This window comes from Vitis riparia, chromosome 19, assembly GCF_004353265.1.
Source record: "Vitis riparia cultivar Riparia Gloire de Montpellier isolate 1030 chromosome 19, EGFV_Vit.rip_1.0, whole genome shotgun sequence".
Classification (NCBI taxonomy): Eukaryota; Viridiplantae; Streptophyta; class Magnoliopsida; order Vitales; family Vitaceae; genus Vitis; species Vitis riparia.
The window spans coordinates 20,600,660-20,622,164 of record NC_048449.1 but is presented as its reverse complement, the minus strand read 5'-3'; the positions used below and the strand labels follow the sequence as shown (position 1 = coordinate 20,622,164).

The window sequence follows — 21,505 nt, the reverse complement described above, 5'->3', positions numbered from 1 at the left end:
GAAAATGTCTTGTCTTGGCATTGTCTAATTTTGCGATTTTCCAAGCTTTATTTTCATGTTGTTTTCAACTCAAATCACGGAGTAGACATTTCAAAATCTTTACCAATCCCTATATGCATACTTAAATGAAATATGGCAATTTTGAAATAGTTGAAGTCAATTATGAAAAGGTCTAAAGTTGAATAGAGATCGATAAGACTCAAGGAAGTAACGTCTAGTAAAAAAGAAATGGAATTAAATTAACAAAATACATCACACATTTTTTCGTTTGGTAATTCTTATACATACCATCATACACCTGTGTGTGAAGGGCCGTTAAAATAACACAAGTTCTAAATAAGAGCAAATCATTCTCTTGATAGAAGTTCTACGAAAGAATAATTCAATGTCAAAATAAACCCTTAATGTAAATTTGCACGCAATTTGACACAATCTCCACACGCAATTTGACACAATCTCCATCCACATTAAAAAAATTCTAATGTTGAAATATTTAACATAAGCAATTAAAATATGGAAGTTGACTGCATCCATCCAAAAAAATTCTAATGTTGAAATATTTAACATAAGCAATTAAGCACACACAAGTTGACTACATCCATCCAACTCCAAAGATAAGAAATTCTATTGTCTCATGTTCTCTATGTATTTGTTGTAATTCATTTAACTCTTTGCCTAGTTTACAAAGAGACTAGGCAAAGAGACTATTAATCTCTTGTATTTAAACTAAAATTATATTTATTAATAAATAAATAAATAAATGGAATTAGATCTCTAATACTATCTATATTTCTTGCAATTAAAGGTTGAATTATTATGTGTTTATTTCTTTTTCTTTTTTGTTTGACCATCTTCCATGTAGCCCTTTTTAACTCTCAAATTCTGAACTAGCTAGTAAAATACGATTTGGACGCTCCACCTAGATGTGGAAAAAGATGATTAAGCCTTTTTTGTTTTATGTACAAATTTCAAATGTATTTGAATGGGGTTGCTTTCATTCCACCCATGCAAATCACATGGTTCAGAATTATGATGAAAGTTTCCTTCAGTTGAACCATAGCTTTTGAAGCAACTACCCTTCATAAAAAATAATAAATCAATAGAAAAATAAATCCCAAAAAAAAAAAAAAAAAAAACCTATTGTAAATAAGCTTTTTTTTTTTTTCTCTCTCTTTTTCAAAATATTGAGGATATTTATCCAATGATGTGTATTCCATACATTTAGCATACTCAAATAATATATGCAAATAAACCAAAAAAATCATTCCATATATAAATAAAAATATGTGGTGTACATATGTGGAGTCTCCATCTGCAAGACTTGGACCAAGGACCACAACACCAAGAAGATTGGAATGGCGAAAAAGGAAAGAGAGAAAAGTTCAAAGTCCTCACTCAAGACTCCATGACTCAATATTCTCAATCAGTTTTGCTTTCGTGATATAAGCAATTGTGACAGATTTGAATAAATGGGCACACAATATTTGGTGTTTTCAACACCTAACATAATTACAAAAGGTAAGATCAAAGTCTTCAACCTTTAACCCATGAGTGCTCTCCGACATAAGAAAGTGGGACTTATGGTTTCACGGGTTATAAAGCTTAAGTTAATTTGACCACAATATTTCATAGAATTGGCTATTTATTTTCTTATGAAGATCTCTCAGTCAAACAGAAGTTTGTGGTAGGTATTGTAATTATGCATATTTATAAAAGTAGAATATATTTATCTTCTTTTTTCTTCAAAAATAAAATAAAAAATCCTTTTGTTAAATATTATTTAGCAAAGAATTATTCTCTTCCCCTAAACATATATTAAATGCTTTTTGAATAAATAAATATTAATTTTCTTGGAAATTCTCAAAGCAAAAGAATGGTTTTTTTTTTTATAAAAAAAAAAAAAAAATTGTCAAATGCCCTTCTAACAAATATAAATATGTTTGCTTTCAAATGTTAATAAATATCCTTCCAATTACTTTTTGTGAATAATTTGCTTTCAAATTCTAATTTAAATGAATAAATATATATATATATATATATATATATATTTTGAAAAAGTAAAAATGAAAAAAAAATTAGAATATATATATAATATTCATAAAAGAAGAATTATATTTGGAGTCCTTGGAAACTGAATTTTGAAGGGAAATGACTCTAATTAGGCTGACAGAAAAAAAAAAAATCTAAAAGAAAAAAAACCTCCCAACTAAAAAAAGACAAAAAAATATAGATATATGTATATGATTATTATTATTTTTTTTCACTTTCTTCCTCCTTTTTCCTCTCCTATCTATTTTATGCAATTCAACAAATATAAATATAGTATACCATCTAATTATCTTATTTCTTGTATAAGAGAAAAAAAAATTAAGGAACTTGTGGATAGGGCAAAATTATAATTATTGTTGACCAAGGAAAATAGTTTGGAGTAAAGACGAGACATACTTGAACCAATATTTCAAGATGGAGGGCATAGTATCATTTAATGTGGTTGTATAAACAGTCAAAATAAAGTGTAAAGAAAACTTCCTATTTGATAGTTTTTCTTTTATGAATTCCATTGGACTAAATACATTGGAAGAATATTTAGGGTTTTAGGTCTTCGAATATCAGTAGGTGCTCCATCCGAAAGGGAAAAAGACCTAAATGCGTAAGGGTGAGAGCCAACATAGCGCAGCAACACGCCTGCGTTGGCCCCTACTTTGAAACATACAAGTTGTGTATCTTGATACCAAGTTCAACTAAATGCATAACTGCAAAGTTTTCTTTACGGATGATTTGGATCGAAAGCATTCTCCATGGCTGATACTATCTCATCCCAGTTTCCATGTGTGAAGAATTCCCTAGCCTCATTACCCAAAACACTTGAGCATGACTCTGGCTCTGAACCTACATGCAACTGATTCCTTTCTTCTACATTATGACCATGAACAGGCTTCTTCTCATTATGAGCACCCACCGGAGCTCCAAAAGTAGTGTAACCTTCCCGGTTTTCCGAATCCACAGTGCATGTTTTAGGTCTGGTATTCGTTGGATTGCGTTTTGCAGATGCATCTCTCCAACCCGGTCTCGCACTCCTACTTGACATATTTCTCTTCAAAATTCTACATAGTGTCCATATTTCCTGCAATCCCACAAAGGAAAACAAGTAAATAAGCAATATAGTAGAAGATTCGGTGTCCTATATATATTTCGAATTGCTCTTTCTTACAACTTCTTCATCAGCAGCCTGGGCATTTTTTTGGTCTGCTGGGAGGCGAAATTCATGCATCATCCATTCAGTTTTGGTTCCTTTTCCTGCACTTCCGCGGTAGTATACTAGTGATTTCTTGAGTCCAATGCGGCCATGGCCTTGTCCTTCAGCTGAATATATTGGCTTGTCTATGCCTGTTGCCTTCCAAAATCCTGACCCCGTGACTCTATTCGGTCTTACGCTATTCCTATACTTTCTCCCTCTTTTGCAAAAGAAGTACCACTCGTTGTCTGTAACAGTATTGTTATTTTCTGCATATTTCCAAAATATGGATGAGTCTAATAGACAGAGACACAGTTTTCTGCAAATTTACAAATGATCTATTTGAGGCTATTAGAGAGAGATGATTTCTCACAGACACTGAAGTTGATCACGAAATGGAGAGCTACACTAAACAAAAGTTGGTCTACTACCTCTTCCACAACCCTCACCAGCATCATATTCTCTTTTAAAGTTAGGAAGAGGTAGAAGAAGGTAGGGCGCCAAATCCAAAACTTTTGATGTTAGATACATATAAAGGATTACGGTTTCTCTTGTTCTTTCTAAATGTTTCAAAGAAAGAAAAGAAAAAGAAAGACTAATAGCAACTATATTTGGGGATAATATAGTTCAGTAAAGTGTTTTCAATTTGTAGCTCTTTTGATAGTAACACTTTCATTAGAAAAACTTTCGGAAAAAAATCGCTTCATATTTGGGTCTATTTAAATATTAATCTTGATAGTGTTTTTGGTAATATGTTATATAATTCAAAAATAAAAAATAAAAAATTGGAAGAATCATTAACCAAATGATCATATTGAGATCACTTTAATTAGGCGATTCTCGAGATTTTTGAAAGTGAATTTCAAAAGTTCGTCAAAACCTAATTTCCGTAAAGAATAGGTTTCCAACATTAAGATGACCTTCTAACCCTCTCAAAATTTTTCCCCAAGGGGCTCTATCGTTTCTTTGTATTGTTTGAAAGAAAATAGGTTTGAAATTCAATCCATAATTAAGGGCATGCATGTTCTCATGAGCCATAGGGAAATTCAGTGGTGTTCTATAAGGGCAAAAAACTCATCCAACAAAAGTTCATGAGGTTGGAACAACCTCTATTTCGGAAACCTATAATTGAAACTACATATTCCATTCATTTCGACAACATACATGCCTAGAATCAATAAACTTTACCTTTTTTCCAATCAATATAAAAAGCCAGTTTGTTCAGATGTTTCCAAACCTAACAGAAGAAAACCTAAGCAAGCAAAAATTGGGACCAGAAAATAAAGATAAAAAGCCAAACTAAAAAATATTGCATACTTGCAAGATCCCAGGGGTCATATTTGTAGATGTCAATCTGCTTGATGAATTCAAGACTGATTAGCTGCTTCTCGATCTTCCGACGAAGATAAAAGGAAACAAGTTCTTCATCTGTGGGATGAAACCGAAATCCAGGAAGATCATCATCCTTAACTGTATCCACACTACTCATGATCACCTGTTGCACCTCTGCGTTTCTCTTACTCTCTTGGGCTTTGGAGTTGGGAGAACTTCTTTTCTTCTTGTATCTGAGAGATGATGTGCTGGTCAAGTCATGTGGATTGACTCTCGGCTACTGAAGGCCAAACGTAATAGAATAAGTCGTCTTCGGCTTATCTCACCTTACGTCAAAATTATTGAACTTAGAAGAAACTAAAGGAGAGGACTTCCCATGGGCCCTCATCCATTCATGCCAATTATAGCATGACATCAAATTCAGGTGGCAAAGTTATCATAATTAATTTTGGCAAAATTGATGATGCAAAATTTCAATCCAATCCTCCAATTGATTGAATATTATTTAAAAAAAATATATAATTTATTTACATTCAAGTACTCAAACAAAATGATTCATAAGATTAGGCATTATTTGGTCTCCTCATTTTGTAGAAGTTAAATGACAACAATATCTATAAGAATACTTATTTTTAAAAGGGTATAATGGTAACTCAAAAGATTCTAACTTAGAATTGTGAGTCAAACTTACCAAGTCACTAAAGTATATCAACATGTTTGATTAACTCTACGGAGGTATAACTAAAATGATATAAGATGATAAAGATGTGTGGAGAATGTTAGCAAATTAATTAATACTTATTATGAGAGGAAAGTATAAATAGTATAACATTACTGTCCAAAAAAGGAAAAACAAAAGAGTCAAAAATAAGAATGAAAGGGGCGAATTGTATCAACTAGATGTGATAAGGGTTTTCTTTAGGCACAAGGTGTATCATCATGGCAAAGTTATGTATTACAGGTTGAATATATGGCTTAGAAACATGGAACTCAAGGTGATTATCAATGCTCTTACTAATATCAAGACCAAATCTTTGATATCATTCTCTTGTTGATTTAGCATTACATTTTGTTTCAGTTTTTACTTTTAGTAATATTAAGACTAACCCTTTCTAGTATTCCATATGTATTGACTTAGTATGTTGAGTATATTTTAATTTAGGTGTTAGGTTTTTTACATTTAAGCATATTTACAAAGACTAATAAATTGGTTGTGTCATTTAAAACAACATTGTTTAGGGAATGAAAGAATTTACTATGATATGTTGGAAATGGTTTTTTTATTTTTAATAAAATAAAATAAATGTTTTAAGTTTTATATCCCATTTAAGTTTAAAATTAAAACCCACTAAAATATTAATTTTTCTAAAACGTGGGGACACATCCTTTGGTGTTGTAAATTCCCATTTACAGTCGTGGGGACACGTCTTTTGGTGTTATAATTACCTATCTAAAATATTTATTTTATTTTCTTTGATGGGAAGATGAAATGAGAAAAATACCATGTTAAAATTTCAAAGGGATAAGGGTTTCTAGTCAACAAGAAGTCTATATGTTTTCATCCGTGCATGAATATAAGATCTTGAAAGGACTAATCAACGAATCCCTACTTTATTTATTTATTTATTTATTTTGTGTTCTTTATTTGTTCCCATGAATTGTAAATCTAATTAATTTCACTTTTATTATTTGTAATTTTGAGAATTGCTATCATCATAATTTTCCTCCAAATATTTTTTAGGATGAAAAAGGAGTGTAAAGTGTTTTCTTATTTTTTAATAGCTAAAATGAATTAAGGGAAACATAATTGACACTATCTATTTTCTTTAAAAATGTTATGTAATTTTAATAGTAAAATAACATACAATTTCCAGACTTATATTATGGTCCTTGCCCACTTTCCAATTGACCTCCAAACTCCAATTCTCAAAATAATATTACAACTTATTATAATTTATTTTCTTTTCTAGAATAAGTGATGCCTCTTATTCTATATATACTAAGCAACCCTTCCAATACGATCTTTACCATCCACACCAAGTCCAAGTGATTTATTTTCATATTACTTTTTTGCATTTTAACTAATGAAGATCAAAAGCCTTCGAGAAGGAGTTCTTATTTGACTATTGGCTGGAAGACAAAGGTCATGATGTGCCCTAAAATAGTATAAATTAATATAGCTAATTACTTAAAGGAGCCGATTTTCAGGAGGCATGTGAATACATGTGCTGCAGAGTTGATAGCTTAACAAGTTTGACACTTTGAATTTAGAATTGGAGAGCCAGAATCTAGAACAAGCTGAAAGGTCCCATGTATTAGGTGTTGAAAAGGAAAAGAAATATATTCATATTAAGCAGCATCTAAGGTCATGACTTAGACTCACCATGTTTGCATCTTTCATGTTCAGAATTTTTGGATCAATTATCTTTGTTGGGTATGTCCATCCTTTAAAATGTAAAGAAAGTTAATTTACTTTTATAACCTTAGAAATGGAAAGTAATTCTCACTTTGACTCCTACGCAAACAAGTAATAAGCATGCTACCCATAAGGGCCATAACCAAACTTTGCTTAATTGTATCTACCTCGGAAAAAGGAACTATATATAAATTATTGTACCCCTCATTAGTCGAGAACTTTCTAAAAATAAGTCATGATTGTTATTCACCATCAAATATTGCATGAAACCATCAAATATTGCATGAACTTTGTTGTTGTGATGGTGATAGACTGACCCATTTAGGTTTGTCGATTGGTTTTTGATACGTTTTAAATTGAGTTTGGTTATATACCCTAGAAGGATTAGGATTCAAACAACACCTTAGTACCCTTGTGTGTGATTGTAATTGTAGTTATTACTTTGATCTTAGAAGCTGATTCAAACCATATTTTAGTAGATACATAGTATAATTATTATTAATATGAAGTTCTAATTTTGTTAAGATAGCCCCATTAATTTCTTCTCTTTGTTTCTTGGTCGTGATTTATTGCTCTAATTTCTCTTTCACTAACGTTAATTTTATTAAGATGTTTTGGTCATAACCTCGTGTTCTACTTGAAGCTTAGTTTTAATCATCTTTAAAATTTAAAATATACAATCAAGCTTCTTAGCCTCCTGGATTGACCATGGAAATCATTTTCTCATCCAAATCATTTAATTATTACATGAAAGAAAATTAAACTTTTGAAAGTTCTTCCACAAAGCATGCATCAATCTTACCCTTAGTGAATGGTTTTCACTTTTCAAAGCTTCAAAGCTCTCCTAACAATGGTCAATAAAGTAACATATTTAAGTTTTCTTTTGTTTGTCATCAACCTCTTTTAACTTTACCACTCCCTTATGCATTGTTCCAAACTTGAAATTATGTCTCAAAGGTAGGTGGGTCATTTGGGCATACCAAACAAAAGTTCAAAGAGAATGTTAAATGGACGTCAAAGTTGCACCTAAAAGCAATTAAAATACGAAGTATGAGGTCCTGAACAATCTCAATCAACAGAAGGAGAACCTTCATGTTGGAATATTCAATGTCAACAAGCACACACAGGTTGACCATTTCCAGCTTCATTTTTTTTACCGCTACAAGGTCACAACTTTTGTCGTCTTCTTATCTTCAAGTTTTGGTGTAAGAGATGTGTTAGAAATATGGCTAGACTACAAATACATACCTGGAAGTCGTTAACACAGTTTGAATTCGAAGGACATGATGACATGGCCAAGTGGACCACTGACTAAAGGGATGGAAATAGGGATCAAATCAACGTATTGAAATTTAATGAGATGAATTTAATAAACTGATGAGGAAAGATAAAGACTGATTCTACATTATTTTTTAATTTTTATTTTTATTTTTCTCCTTTCCTTTTTCTTTTTTCATGGAAAAAAATAGGATTAATTATGTATAGGCTCAACTATGCTTCCAACCATGGGGACATAAATTATTATTATTATTATTATTATTATTTTGTACTTGTACGGGGCTTGCTTTTTTTAAAGAGGCAGTTCTAAACTTACTCATACTTCCTATATTTTAGTCTATTGTTCTTTTTTCTCCCCTTCTTTAGTCTTCCTCGAGCCCCAAACATTCTCTTTGGGAAAGCTTTTCAAATATTAAAAGTAATATTTGAAGGTGACATTTAAACCACTTGTAAAATTATTAAACATAATTTAAAAAATTAAGCTTATATTTTTTTTAATATAATTTATCAACATTTTGAAAAAAATTAGAAGACTCAGCTTTTCCTCATAAATACTGTAAGAAACAGATTTTTTTTTTTAATTAACACTTTTAAAAGTATCAAAATTATATTTATTCGTGATAAAAAAATATTTCTAAAATGCAATTCACAAAAATAAAATTTTAAAAAAAAATTATTAACATTTTGAAAAATTAGGAAGACCAGTGCTTTTCCTCAAAATAGATGAAAGAAATAGATTTTTATTTAATTAAAACTTCTAAAAATATTATAATTATTTTTATTTTTAATAAAAATAATTTTAAAATGCAATTCAGCAAAATAAAATCCAATTTTATTAAGTCTACTTCGTTCAATTTCAAATGCATTTAATGGGTTGCTTTGTTCAACAGAAGTGGAAACAGTGTGGTTCAAACTTATGAGTCTCTATCAGCAAGACTTTGACCAAAGACCATCATAGCAGAAAGACCGGAGACAAAAAGGAAGGAGAGAGAAGGTCAAAGTCCTCATAAAGATGCAAAGACTGTTGAACGAAGGAATTTATGCAACCTTGTATTCAAAACTTAATATTCGTGTTTATCAAATGAATTATTTCGTGTGTTTACCCAACATGGTAACAAAAGTAAGATAGAAAGTGAGGAACTGTATGTATACATATGAGCCTTTTAATATAGTAGTAACTTCATAGCTTGATTGATTAAAATTATGTACACTCGTGATGTTGAGTGCTCCATACCCTATAATTTTGGATCTTTATAACAAAAGAAAGGTATTGCAGGGGGGACTTATGGTGTCATGTTGTACAAATTACCTAATTTGAGCACTATACTATGTAATAGAATTGACCATTGTTTAGTGATTTTGTATAGGTGTGAATTGGTAATTTGCTTTTGCTATTTATAAAAATACATGAACACAATATTGAAAAATATAGTAGAATGGAGTTTACCTATCACTCATATTTTGCTCATGTCTCAATCAAACATTCTTAAGATAAAATTTCCAATTTTTCCTAAAAGTTCTTAAATAGGATTTTTTTTTTTAAATAATATTAAAATAAAATTATTTAAAAAATAAATACAAAAATATAATATTTTTCAACACTTTTTTTTTTTTTTTAATACTAAACGCGTTTTTTCAAAAGACAAATTCACTTTTTATACTGAACTCGTTTTAAAAAAAAACAAGATTAAACGAGTTCAACTTGAAATTTGAAAGTATCGTAATTTTAGAATTATTTTTTATGTTACGATTTTTTAAAAAATACACTACTCTTACAAAAAAACCCCACTTAAATAATAATACTTATGAAAATTATTACTATGTGGATGAAAAATAATCCCAAAAACTAATCCAACATAGGACATCTCATAGTCCAATCAATAACAATCTAATCACCCAATAATAATAGAATGACCCATGTTGATAATAATCTAGTGGTCCATGTGAAGAATTCTAAACCATAACATAAAACATAAGGCAATGAACCATACATAAAGTCTAGCTAAAGCAACATGCATCCATAATTAAAGGATCAAATGAATATTGAGAAATTATAAATATCAAGAAAGTCATAAAATTTATAGGGTATAATGAATATTTTTTTTTAAAATTTTTTAACCATAATATATGGAGTTTTTATTTAATTTTATAATAGTAAGAGAAAATAAGATGGTGTGTTTGATTATAAATGTTGACTACTTAGAATGCTACATGCCATCAAACTATTATGGACCACTTGTAGATGATGGGCCCTGTTATTTTTCATAGCTGATCAGCCTTATTAAATTGGAAAAGGAAATGGTAGGTAAAAGAAGAGTATAAGTACCCTTTAGAGAGAAGTTAATTATTTCTTGTATTTTGAACATAATAAAATTCTATAATATAATTTTGTATAGATTAGAGTCATCTTCACTACCTTTCTTCTTCATCATCCGGCCTTTCTGACCTAACATGAAAGAGCACTGAAACCGCCATGAACAACGGTGGCGAGGTCCTAACATAGCTAAGCAACAAGCAACAGATTCTATTTTCAAACATAAAAGTTGCAGATTTTGGATGGTGAATTCAGCCAAATTCATACTAGCATAGTGATTTAAAAATAATAAGGATCAAAAGCAGAGTCCATGGCTGAGACAATCTCATCCCAGTTGCCATGTACTAAGAACTCCCTAGCCTCATCACTCAAAACACTTGAGCATGACTCTGGCTCTGAAACCACATGGAACTGGTTTCTTTCATTCATATTGTGACCAACAAAAAGCTTCTTCTCGTTATCCAGAGCCTCCGGAGCTCCAAAACTTATGTAACCTTCCCAATTTTCTGAATCCATATTGCCTGTTTTAGGCCTTGAATTTGTTGGCTTGCGTTTTGCAGATGTTTCTCTCCAATCTGGTGTCGACTTTCTGTGTGACACATTTCGCTTAAAAATCCGACAAAGCGTCCATATTTCCTGCAATCCCACAAAAGAAAACACGTCAATAACCAATATAATAAAAGTTTTGGTTAGACATAATGTATGTATGTATTTTGAATTGTTTTTTCTTACAACTTCTTCATCAGCAGCCGTGGCATTGTGAGGAGTAGTATTTTTCTGGTCTGCAGGGAGACGAAACTCATGCATCATCCAATCAGTTTTGGTGCCTTTTCCTGCACTTCCACGGTAGTATACTAATGTTTTCTTGAGTCCAATGCAATCATGTGCTCGTCCTTGAACAGAATATATGGGCTTGTCTATGCCTGTTGCTTTCCAAAATCCGGACCCCGTAACTCTATTGGGTCGTATGCTATTCCTATACTTTCTCCCTCTTTTGCAAAAGAAATACCACTCCTTGTCTGTAACACTACTATTCTCTGCATATTAACAAAAGATTCATATGAGACATGATTTCTCATCGGTATACAAGGAACTGAACATAAAATAGAGGATTGACCACAAAATGAGTCCAATTGCAAGATCCAAAATTGTAGTTTTCTCTTTCTAAATCTCATAAAAGAGGATCTAATTGGTATATATCCGCATAGTTCTGATCTGTTAATCACCAATATTGTTTGGGAAAAACCGACAAATAATTTAAAGCCAAATAAGATATACCCCATGTATTCCCATTCATCGTACAACAGAGAAACCTCTTCTTATGAAGCCCTCTTAAAATGGAACTCTTAATCAACTCCTCTCAAAGCCTAAAATGGACTGCTTACAAGTGGATTATAAAATATGCAAGGATTTGTTTCAACATGCATGGCCTAGAATTCTGAAATAGTGGCAGCTGTATTCTTAACTGTTTTACCATTCAAATTAAAGGAACAAACCCATGAAATTTTTATGAATATGGAGCTAGTTGCTTCAGACTGTACTAGATCTCCCAAACCGTAAGTCAAAAGAGAGCCTATGCTAGTAAAGAACTATCTTAAAAAGCATAAGAAAGTATGAAAAGAAAAGAAAAATCAAACTAGAAAAACTTACTTGGAAGATCCCAGGGATCGTATTTGTAGATATCCGTCTGTTTGATGAGTTCAAAACTGATGGGCTTTTTCTCTATCTTTCTCCGAAGATAAAATGAAACGAGTTCTTCATCTGTGGGATGAAACCGAAACCCTGGAAGCACAACTTGTTCATCATCCATGGTAGCATCCATGTTTCACCTCTTTGGTTCTCTAGCTCTCTCATCCTTTCAACTTAGGAGAACCTTCTTATAATGGGAAGGGTATTCGAGATATGATATGCTGGTCAAGTCAAGACTCTGACTCTCACTTAATGAGGGCCAAACCTATTAGAATGAGTCTTCTTTGGCTTATCTGACCTTAAATAAAATTCATTGAAGATGGATGAAAACAAAGCGGAGGGCATTGTGTGGTGGACTTCTTCCCAATCCATTCAAAGCTAATTAGAATATGACATCAAATTCAGGTGGCAAAATTAGGACAATTTTGGGAAAAATGGTATAAAATTCTATTTTTTTTAATTATGAAAATAATATAATTTATTTATATTCAAGGTACTAAAACAAAATCACTCATAAGATTTCATTTGACATTATGTTCTCTCATGATTTTGTGGACAATCTTTGAATGACAACATTATTTCTAAGAATAGTTTTCATAAAAGGGGTTAGAATGTTAGCTCCAGATTCTAACTTCGAATTTTGAGTCAAACTTTACCGAGTCACTTATATGACCATGTTTGATTAAACTCCCTTGAGGTATTACTAAAATAATATAAGATGATAGGATGTGGGGAACAAGTGCTAATTAATTAGTACTTGCTATTCGGAAACTACTCACCTTGCCCTGGGATTAATTGTATCAATTAGATGTAATTTGGTACTAATGAATAAAGATGAAAGGGGTAATTGTATTTTGACGAGGATTGGATTTAGTATTTAAGTATATTTTATGTCCATTTTCAACTTTTATTAGTAACATTAATACCGACTTTTGGAGTATTTTCTTGTTGATTTAGAGCCCGTTTCAAAGTACTTATAGAAAATGTTATTAGCCAAAAAAATGTTTTTGAAAAAAAATTAGGTATTTGATGAAGTTTAGGTTAAAATTTTGAAAAATCACTTATTGTATTGAAAAATCAATTATAAAGTTTGCTGGATAAACATTAGATAGATGATTCTCCTAAAAATTATTTTTTGAGAAAATACTTCTACTAATTAAAAGCACTTCGAATGGAATAAATACTCTCAAATGCACTTTTAATTCATTTAAATACATTTTATTTCAATTTGAAAGTTTTTATATATGAGCATGTTTATAAAGGATTAATGAATTGGGTGTGTTTTAGCTAGAAAATGATAGAATTTGATACAATAATATTCCATCGGATATTGATTGTTATGTTAATGGAGATTAGAAGAGGTGTTTTCTCATATTGAAACTTTCAATTTTAAATAAAGAAATGTATTTTGAAATGTAACAAAAAAAAAAACATAAGCTTAATTAACTAAATAAAAATGTTTATTTATGACTTTTTTTAAAAGATTATATAATTTTAATACTAAAATAACACAAAATGTTTTAGATCAAAAGAATGTAAGATAAGCTTCAAGACTTCGTACTTGCCATTAATTGACCTCCAAATCCCAATCCCTAAGTAATACAACTTAGTGTAATTTACTTTTCTTTACTAAAATAAGTTATGTTTTTTGTTCTATAAAATATAAAATGAACAACCAAAAGAATCAACCCTACAGCCCAACTATGACCTTCGTCTAAGAACTCTACCGTCCACACCAAGTCCAAGTATGATTCATTAATTTTCCTATTACTCATTTCTTTTGCATCCAATCCGAGAAAACTAAGGTCTCCATGTGCCCTAAGGTATATATATAATCTCCAATCACTTAAGGGAGACCATTCAAAAGGCATCTAATCATACATGTGCTACATAGTTGACCGTCTATCAAGTTTGACAATGTAAATTAAGAATAGGAGTGCAAGAATCTAGCAGAAGTTGAAAGGCGTGCTTATAGTAGGTGTTGAGAAAGCGATGTAATTAACTAAATACTAGGCATAATCCAAGGTCATTGCTCAGACGTGGTATGTTTTTCTGATAGACATGTTGAGTCATTTTCCATTTATCCTTGATATTTGGTCAATTTTATTTGGCTCTTGATCAACCTTGGGGTTTGTGTGAAAGAATATTGTATATGATATTATTCCTATTTTGTAATTTATATTTTCTTATAAAATTATTGGGAATATTTTTATAAATATTTTAAATTAATAAGAAAAAAAAAATTATGAAATGGAAATTGATTTGTGAAGACTACGCATAACAATCAAGGATGTAAAGAAAATGGAAAAATAAAGATCAAACAATAACTTGTGATTCATTCAAAGTGTAATACAAGTAAGGAAATATAGAAGATTTGAGAGGTCATTAATTGTATCTAGTGTTTGTTCACTTAATATTCTCTATTATATAATAAATGATCTTCTCTCATGTATGGATATAGATATGATTGACTAAATCATATTAAAACCTTGTGTGTCTTTATGTCTAGATTGTTTTTATCTTTTTGTCATGATATTAATATAGATATATATATATTAAAGTTTTTGTTTTCATAATAAGTAGGATGAGAATTTTTTTCTTAGCATAAGTGGTATGATAGTTTTTGTTGGCACAACAAGCAACATCAAAGCATAGGTAGAGATCTTTGGAAGAACAAAAGGGACATGATACACTAAGGAATTTGAAAAGGAATTTTACTTAAATGTGAAGTCAATTGTTTTCTCATCAAAATGTAATATACAAAGCATATACTTCATTATATGGTTGATGATGAAATTTATCATTTTGGGTTTATGTCATGTTGAGGTAAGAACTAAAGAAAATTTACTCAATCCAATTATGATTGATTTAATAATAACTAGTTAGACTGCTACGTGTCAAACTATTATGGGCCACTTGTAGATGCTATGTCTTGTTATTTTTCATAGCGGGTCAGTTTTATTAAATTAAGAAGATATTAGTATTCTTCTAGAGAGAAATCAATTATTTCTTGTATTTTGAACATAATAAGATTTTCTAATATAATTTTGCATAGATTAGAGTCGTCTTCACTGCCTTTCTGACCGAACATGAAAGAGCACTCAAACCACCATGAATAAGGGTGGTGGGCGCATAGCGAAGCAACAAGCATCAACTTCTATTTTAAAACATAAATTAAATTACTTGCAGATTTTAGATAATGAATTCATGCAAATTAATACATACTTGCATGGTTAGTTAAAAATGATATGGATCAAAATCATAGTCCATGGCTGATAAGATCTCATCCCAATTCCTATTTGTAAAGAACTCCCTAGCTTCCTCACTCAAAACACTAAAGCATGACTCTGGCTCTGAAACCACATGGAACTGGTTTCTTTCATTCATATTGTGACCAACAAAAAGCTTCTTCTCGTTATCAAGAGCCTCTGGAGCTCCAAAACTTATGTAGCCTTCCCAATTTTCTGAATCCATAATGCCTGTTTTAGGCCTTGAATTTGTTGGCTTGCGTTTTGCAGATGTTTCTCTCCAATCTGGTGTCGACTTTCTGTATGACACATTTTGCTTAAAAATCCGACAAAGCGTCCATATTTCCTGCAATCCCACAAAAGAAAACACGTCAATAACCAATATAATAAAAGTTTTGGTTAGACACAATGTGTGTATGTATTTTGAATTGTTTTTTCTTACAACTTCTTCATCAGCAGTCGTGGCATTGTGAGGAGTAGTATTTTTCTGGTCTGCAGGGAGACGAAACTCATGCATCATCCAATCAGTTTTGGTGCCTTTTCCTGCACTTCCACGGTAGTATACTAATGATTTCTTGAGTCCAACGCAGTCATGTCCTCGTCCTTGAACTGAATATATCGGCTTGTCTATGCCTGTTGCTTTCCAAAATCCGGACCCCGTAACTCTATTGGGTCGTATGCTATTCCTGTACTTTCTCCCTCTTTTGCAAAAGAAATACCACTCCTTGTCTGTAACACTACTATTCGCTGCATATTTACAAAAGTTTCATATGAGACATGATTTCTCATCGGTATACAAGGAACTGAACATAAAATAGAGGATTGACCACAAAATGAGTCCAATTGCAAGATCCAAAATTGTAATTTTCTCTTTCTAAATCTCATTAAAGAGGATCTAATTGGTATATATCCGCATAGTTCTGATCTGTTAATCACCAATATTGTTTGGGAAAAACCGACAAATGATTTAAAGCTAAATAAGACAAACCCGATGCATTCCTGTTCATCGTTCAAAAGACTAACCTCTTCTTATGAAGCCCTCTTAAAATGGAACTCTTAATCAACTCCTCTCAAAGCCTAAAATGGACTGTTTACAAGTGGATTACAAAACCAAGCAAGGGTTTCTTTCTACAACATGCATGGCCTAGAATGATACAATAGTGGTAGCTGTATTCTTAACTGTTTTATCATGCAAATTAGAAGAACAAACCCTTGAACTTTTTATGAATAAGGAGCTAGTTGCTTCAGACTTTACTAAATCTCCCAAATCCTAAGTCAAAAGAGAGCCTATGCTTGTAAAGATCTGTCTTAAAAATCATAAGAAAATATGAACGGAAAAGAAAAATCAAACTAGAAAAACTTACTTGGAAGATCCCAGGGATCGTATTTGTAAATATCCATCTGTTTGATGAGTTCAAAACTAATGGGCTTTTTCTCTATCTTTCTCCGAAGATAAAATGAAACGAGTTCTTCATCTGTGGGATGAAACCGAAACCCTGGAAGCACAACTTGTTCATCATCCATGGTAGCATCCATGTTTCACCTCTTTAGTTCTCTAGCTCTCTCATCCTTTCAACTTAGGAGAACCTTCTTATAATGGGAAGGGTATTCGAGATATGATATGCTGGTCAAGTCATGACTCTTGACTCTCACTTAATGAGGGCCAAACCAATTAGAATGAGTCTTCTTTGGCTTATCTGACCTTAAATAAAATTCACTGAAGATAGATGAAAACAAAGCGGAGGGCATTGCGTGGTGGGACTTCTTCCCAATCCATTCAATGCTAATTAGAAAAGGACATCAAATTCAGGTGGCAAAATTAAGAAAATTTTGGGAAAAATGGTAAAAAATTATATTTTTAAAAATTAAGAAAATAATATAATTTATTTATATTCAAGGTACTAAAACAAAATCACTCATAAGATTTTATTTGACATTATGTTCTGTCCTGATTTTGTGGACAATGTTGAATGACAACATAATTTCCAAGAATATTTTTCTTAAAAGGAGTTAGAATGTAACTCCATATTCAAACTTTGAATTTTGAGTCAAACTTCACTAAGTCGCTTATATGACCATGTTTGATTAAACTCCCTTGAGGTATTACCAAAATAATATGAGGTGATAGGATTTGGAGAATATGTGCTAATTAGTTAGTACTTGCTATTAGAAAACTATTCACCTTGTCCAAGGGTTAATTGTATCAACTAGATGTAAATAAAAATGAAAGGGCTTAATTAATTGTTTCTCCACTAGTGATTGGCACTTAGTATTTAAGTACATTTTGTTTCCATTTTTAACTTTCATTAGTAATATTAAGATCAACTTTTTGAGTATTTTCTTGTTAATTTAGAACACGATTGGTAGTTAATTATTTTAGGAAATGTTTTTACTCTAAAAAATATTTTTGAAATAATATTAGGTATTTGATAAAATTTAAGTTAAAATTTTGAAAAATCACCTATGATATTGAAAAATCAATTATAATGTTTTTTTTAGAAACATTGATAGGTGTTTCTCCTAAAAACATTTCCTAAGAAAATAATTTTACTAAAATCACTTCCAATAGAAATATTAATCCTAAACATACTCTTAGTTTATTTAAATACATTTTATTTATGTTTTTAAGCTTTTTATATTTGAACATATTTATAAAGAATTAATGAATTGGGTATTTTTAAATTAGAAAATGATAGAATTTGATACAATAATCTTTCGTTGAATATTGATCGTTATGCTAATGAAGATTAGAAGAGGTATTTTCTTATATTGAAACTTTCAATTTTAAATGAAGAAATATATTTTGAAATGAAAAATGAAAAAAAAATCATGAGATTAATTAACTAAATAAAAATGTTTTTTTATGACTTTTTTAAAAAGATTATATAATTTTAATACTAAAATAAAATACAATGTTTTAGATCAAAAGAATGTAAGGTAAGCTTCAAGACTTCGAACTTGCCGTTAATTGACCTCCAGATCCAAATCCCAAAGTAATAAAATTTAGTGCAATTTACTTTTCTTTATTAAAATATACAAGTTATGTTTTTTGTTCTATAAAATATAAAATAAACAATCAAACAAATCAACCCTAGAGCCCAACTATGACCTTCGTCTAGGAACTCTACCATCCAGCCCGCAAATTTTTTATTATATTGTATGGTAATGAAGGTTAAATGCTTTCGAGAAGGAGCTTCTTATTTGACAAGTATACGAAAAAACTAAGGTCTCTATGTGTCCAATTACTTAAGGGAGACCATTCAAATGGCATCTGATCATACATGTGCTACATAGTTGATCGTGTATCAAGTTTGAAAATGTACATTGAGAATAGTAGTTCAAGAATCTAGAAGAAGTTGACAGGCATGCTTATTGTAGGTGTTGAGAAAGCAAAGTAATTGAATAAATACTAAGCATAATCTAAGGTCATTGCTCAGACGTGGCATGTTTTTCTGATAGACATGTTGAGTCATTTTGCATTTATCCTTGATATTTGGTCAATATTGTTTGGTTCTTGACCTTAGGGTTTGTGTAAATGAATGTTGTATATAGTATTTTCTATTTTAAAGATGTTATTTTTATTTTTATTGTCTTATAGAATTATTAGGAATAGTTTTATAAATATTTTAATTTATGAACAAGAAAATGATTTGTGAAGATTGTGTGTAATAAATAAATATGTAAAGAAACTGAGAAAGCAAAAATGCAATAATAACTTATGATTTAGAATGTAGATGCGTACAAGAACTAGATAAATATAGAAGATTTAATGGATCATTAATTGTATCTAGTATTTGTTTATTTAATATGCATATAGATATGGTTGATTAAATCATATTAAGACCTTTTAAATCTTCATGTATATATTATTTAATCTTTTTCTCATTGTATTAATATATATTAAAGCTTTTGTTTGTACAATAAATGAGATCGAGATTTTTTCTAGTATAAGTGGTATCATAGTTTTTGTTGGCACGCATCAAAGCATAGGTAGAAATCGTTGGAAGATAGTAAGGAATATAGTACCCTAAAGAATTTGACAAGGAATTTTGCTTAAATGTGAAGTCAATTGTTCTTTCATTATAATGTAATATATGAAGCATGTACTTTATTATAAAGCTGAGAATGAATCATATTATTTTGGGTTAATGTCTTATTGAGGTAAGAAAAAAACCGAAAATTTACTCGATGTAACTACGTTTTGTTTAATAATTAATTGTATTAGAGGACACCCAAACATATCCATTTATTACACAAAAAATACAACACGACTTGTTTAACCCATTTAATAAATGAGTTAAGTTGAGTAATGTATGGATTCACAGCAATGATCCATTAATATAATTTTAACCCATTAAACTCATTAACAACTTTCCAATCCTTTAACATGATTAAAACTCATTAAATGAACTTGCTAACACGATTTAATATATTTAAACTATTTAAGAAATTAATTTATAAATATATTATTTAAAAAAAATAGTTGCTTTAACATTTAAATTCTTATTTTTTTTAAATCTTTATTAATTTAATTAATTATAATATATGTAGAAGATAGAAAGTAAAATAAAATATTGATCTTACACTTGTTTATTACTTTATTTAATGTTTTAATGACATAATGTTTTTAATCATTACAATTATATTTATAAAATTTTATTTGATTGTTTATACTTAGAATTATAGTGGCATTTTTAATTTTTATCATTTTAAAAAATATAAAATCAATAACAAAGTTAAACCCAATTAAGTAAATGAGTTAAACAAGTTAAATAGTAAAACCCAATCACAACCCATATTTATCAACTAGATTATAGAGATTAATACAATTATGACATGAATAAGATTATATATGAATCGAACTCATTAGATCGATTCATCTTGTTCGAGTTATGTTAAAATTGTCAACACAGTCAAACCTTTCAAAGTAGTTCATTAACTTCATTCAAGCAAAATATTTTCTTTCGTTGTTAGAAAGTATCAAAGAAAAACAAATGTTAAGGGAAATGATTTTCTCATATTTTGTTTTATCATGGAAATTAAGTGTGTGTTTGATAGTAATTCTAGAGAACATTCTTAATCTTTTTAATACTTAAATGATAAAACTTTTTAAGTGTTAAAAATGTTAAAAGTGTTTCCTAAAATCATTGTCAAATAGCTCTAAATATAGTGTTGAAAATATATATATATATATAAACACTCGATAGATAGTTCTCCTAAAAACATTTTTAGAGAAAATATTTCCACTAAAAACATTTCAAGTAAAAACACTATCAAATGCATACTAAGTTATATTATGTATTTGTCATCAAATTCTATTAATTTCACTACTCTTTTAATCAATAATATTTATGCATTAATGTTCCATACTTATGTCTCCAAAATAATAGGCCATGCAAAAAAAAAAAACAAAACAAAAGTTTTAGAAGAACAAATCAACGCCAAAGTAGCATGCATAAGGCCCGCACAATCACTATCCGCTTAAGGAAAACTTCAATGTTGGAATATCCAATTTAAACAAGCACGTGCATGTTGATCACTTCCAACTACTTTCTTTTTAATATTGTTATAAGGTCACAACTTTTGTCGTCTTATCTTCTATTTCTTCATCGTAAAATTTAAAGTCTGTTTTTCTAGTCATTGAAATATTTGGTGCAAGACATGTGTTTGAAATATAGCTAGAGTACAAATGCAAATTCCGGCAAAAAAGAATAAAATACAAAAACACAATTTGACTTTGAATGACATGCCAAATCAAGTGGATCAGTGTGAGTAAAGGGATCAAATTAAAGTAATTAAAATTTAATTAGATGAATTTGGTAAACTTACAAAAGGTAAAGACTAATTCTACGTTATTATTATTGTTATTATTATTATTATTTCCCCAACCCAGACACCAAGTCAAAAGGCATAAGTTAAGGATCCCCACCTCCTATTGGGCTAGCCGCACATGGTTTCTAACCCATGAAAAGTTTTTTTAAACCTATATCCTA

At 30.2% G+C, this 21,505-nt stretch overlaps 3 protein-coding genes across 3 annotated transcripts; all 3 read right to left on the bottom strand.

Annotated features, from left to right (window-relative positions):
• Positions 1-2,702: 2,702 nt before the first annotated feature.
• On the bottom strand, positions 2,703-4,725 carry LOC117909665 (transcription factor JUNGBRUNNEN 1-like). Its single transcript, XM_034823763.1, has 3 exons — positions 4,553-4,725; positions 3,212-3,504; positions 2,703-3,124 (listed from the first exon to the last, which is right to left on the bottom strand). Exons 1-3 carry the CDS (start codon positions 4,722-4,724, stop codon positions 2,768-2,770), a joined length of 822 nt encoding a protein of 273 aa, XP_034679654.1. The 5' UTR covers position 4,725; the 3' UTR covers positions 2,703-2,767.
• Positions 4,726-10,669: 5,944 nt separating this feature from the next.
• LOC117909532 (transcription factor JUNGBRUNNEN 1-like) lies at positions 10,670-12,403 on the bottom strand. The gene is made up of 3 exons (XM_034823573.1): positions 12,226-12,403; positions 11,308-11,612; positions 10,670-11,211 (listed from the first exon to the last, which is right to left on the bottom strand). The coding sequence occupies exons 1-3, from the start codon at positions 12,395-12,397 to the stop codon at positions 10,855-10,857; spliced, it is 834 nt and encodes a 277-aa protein (XP_034679464.1). The 5' UTR covers positions 12,398-12,403; the 3' UTR covers positions 10,670-10,854.
• A 3,098-nt stretch (positions 12,404-15,501) lies between these two features.
• LOC117908310 (transcription factor JUNGBRUNNEN 1-like) lies at positions 15,502-17,053 on the bottom strand. The gene is made up of 3 exons (XM_034821915.1): positions 16,877-17,053; positions 15,955-16,259; positions 15,502-15,858 (listed from the first exon to the last, which is right to left on the bottom strand). The coding sequence occupies exons 1-3, from the start codon at positions 17,046-17,048 to the stop codon at positions 15,502-15,504; spliced, it is 834 nt and encodes a 277-aa protein (XP_034677806.1). The 5' UTR covers positions 17,049-17,053.
• Positions 17,054-21,505: the final 4,452 nt, after the last annotated feature.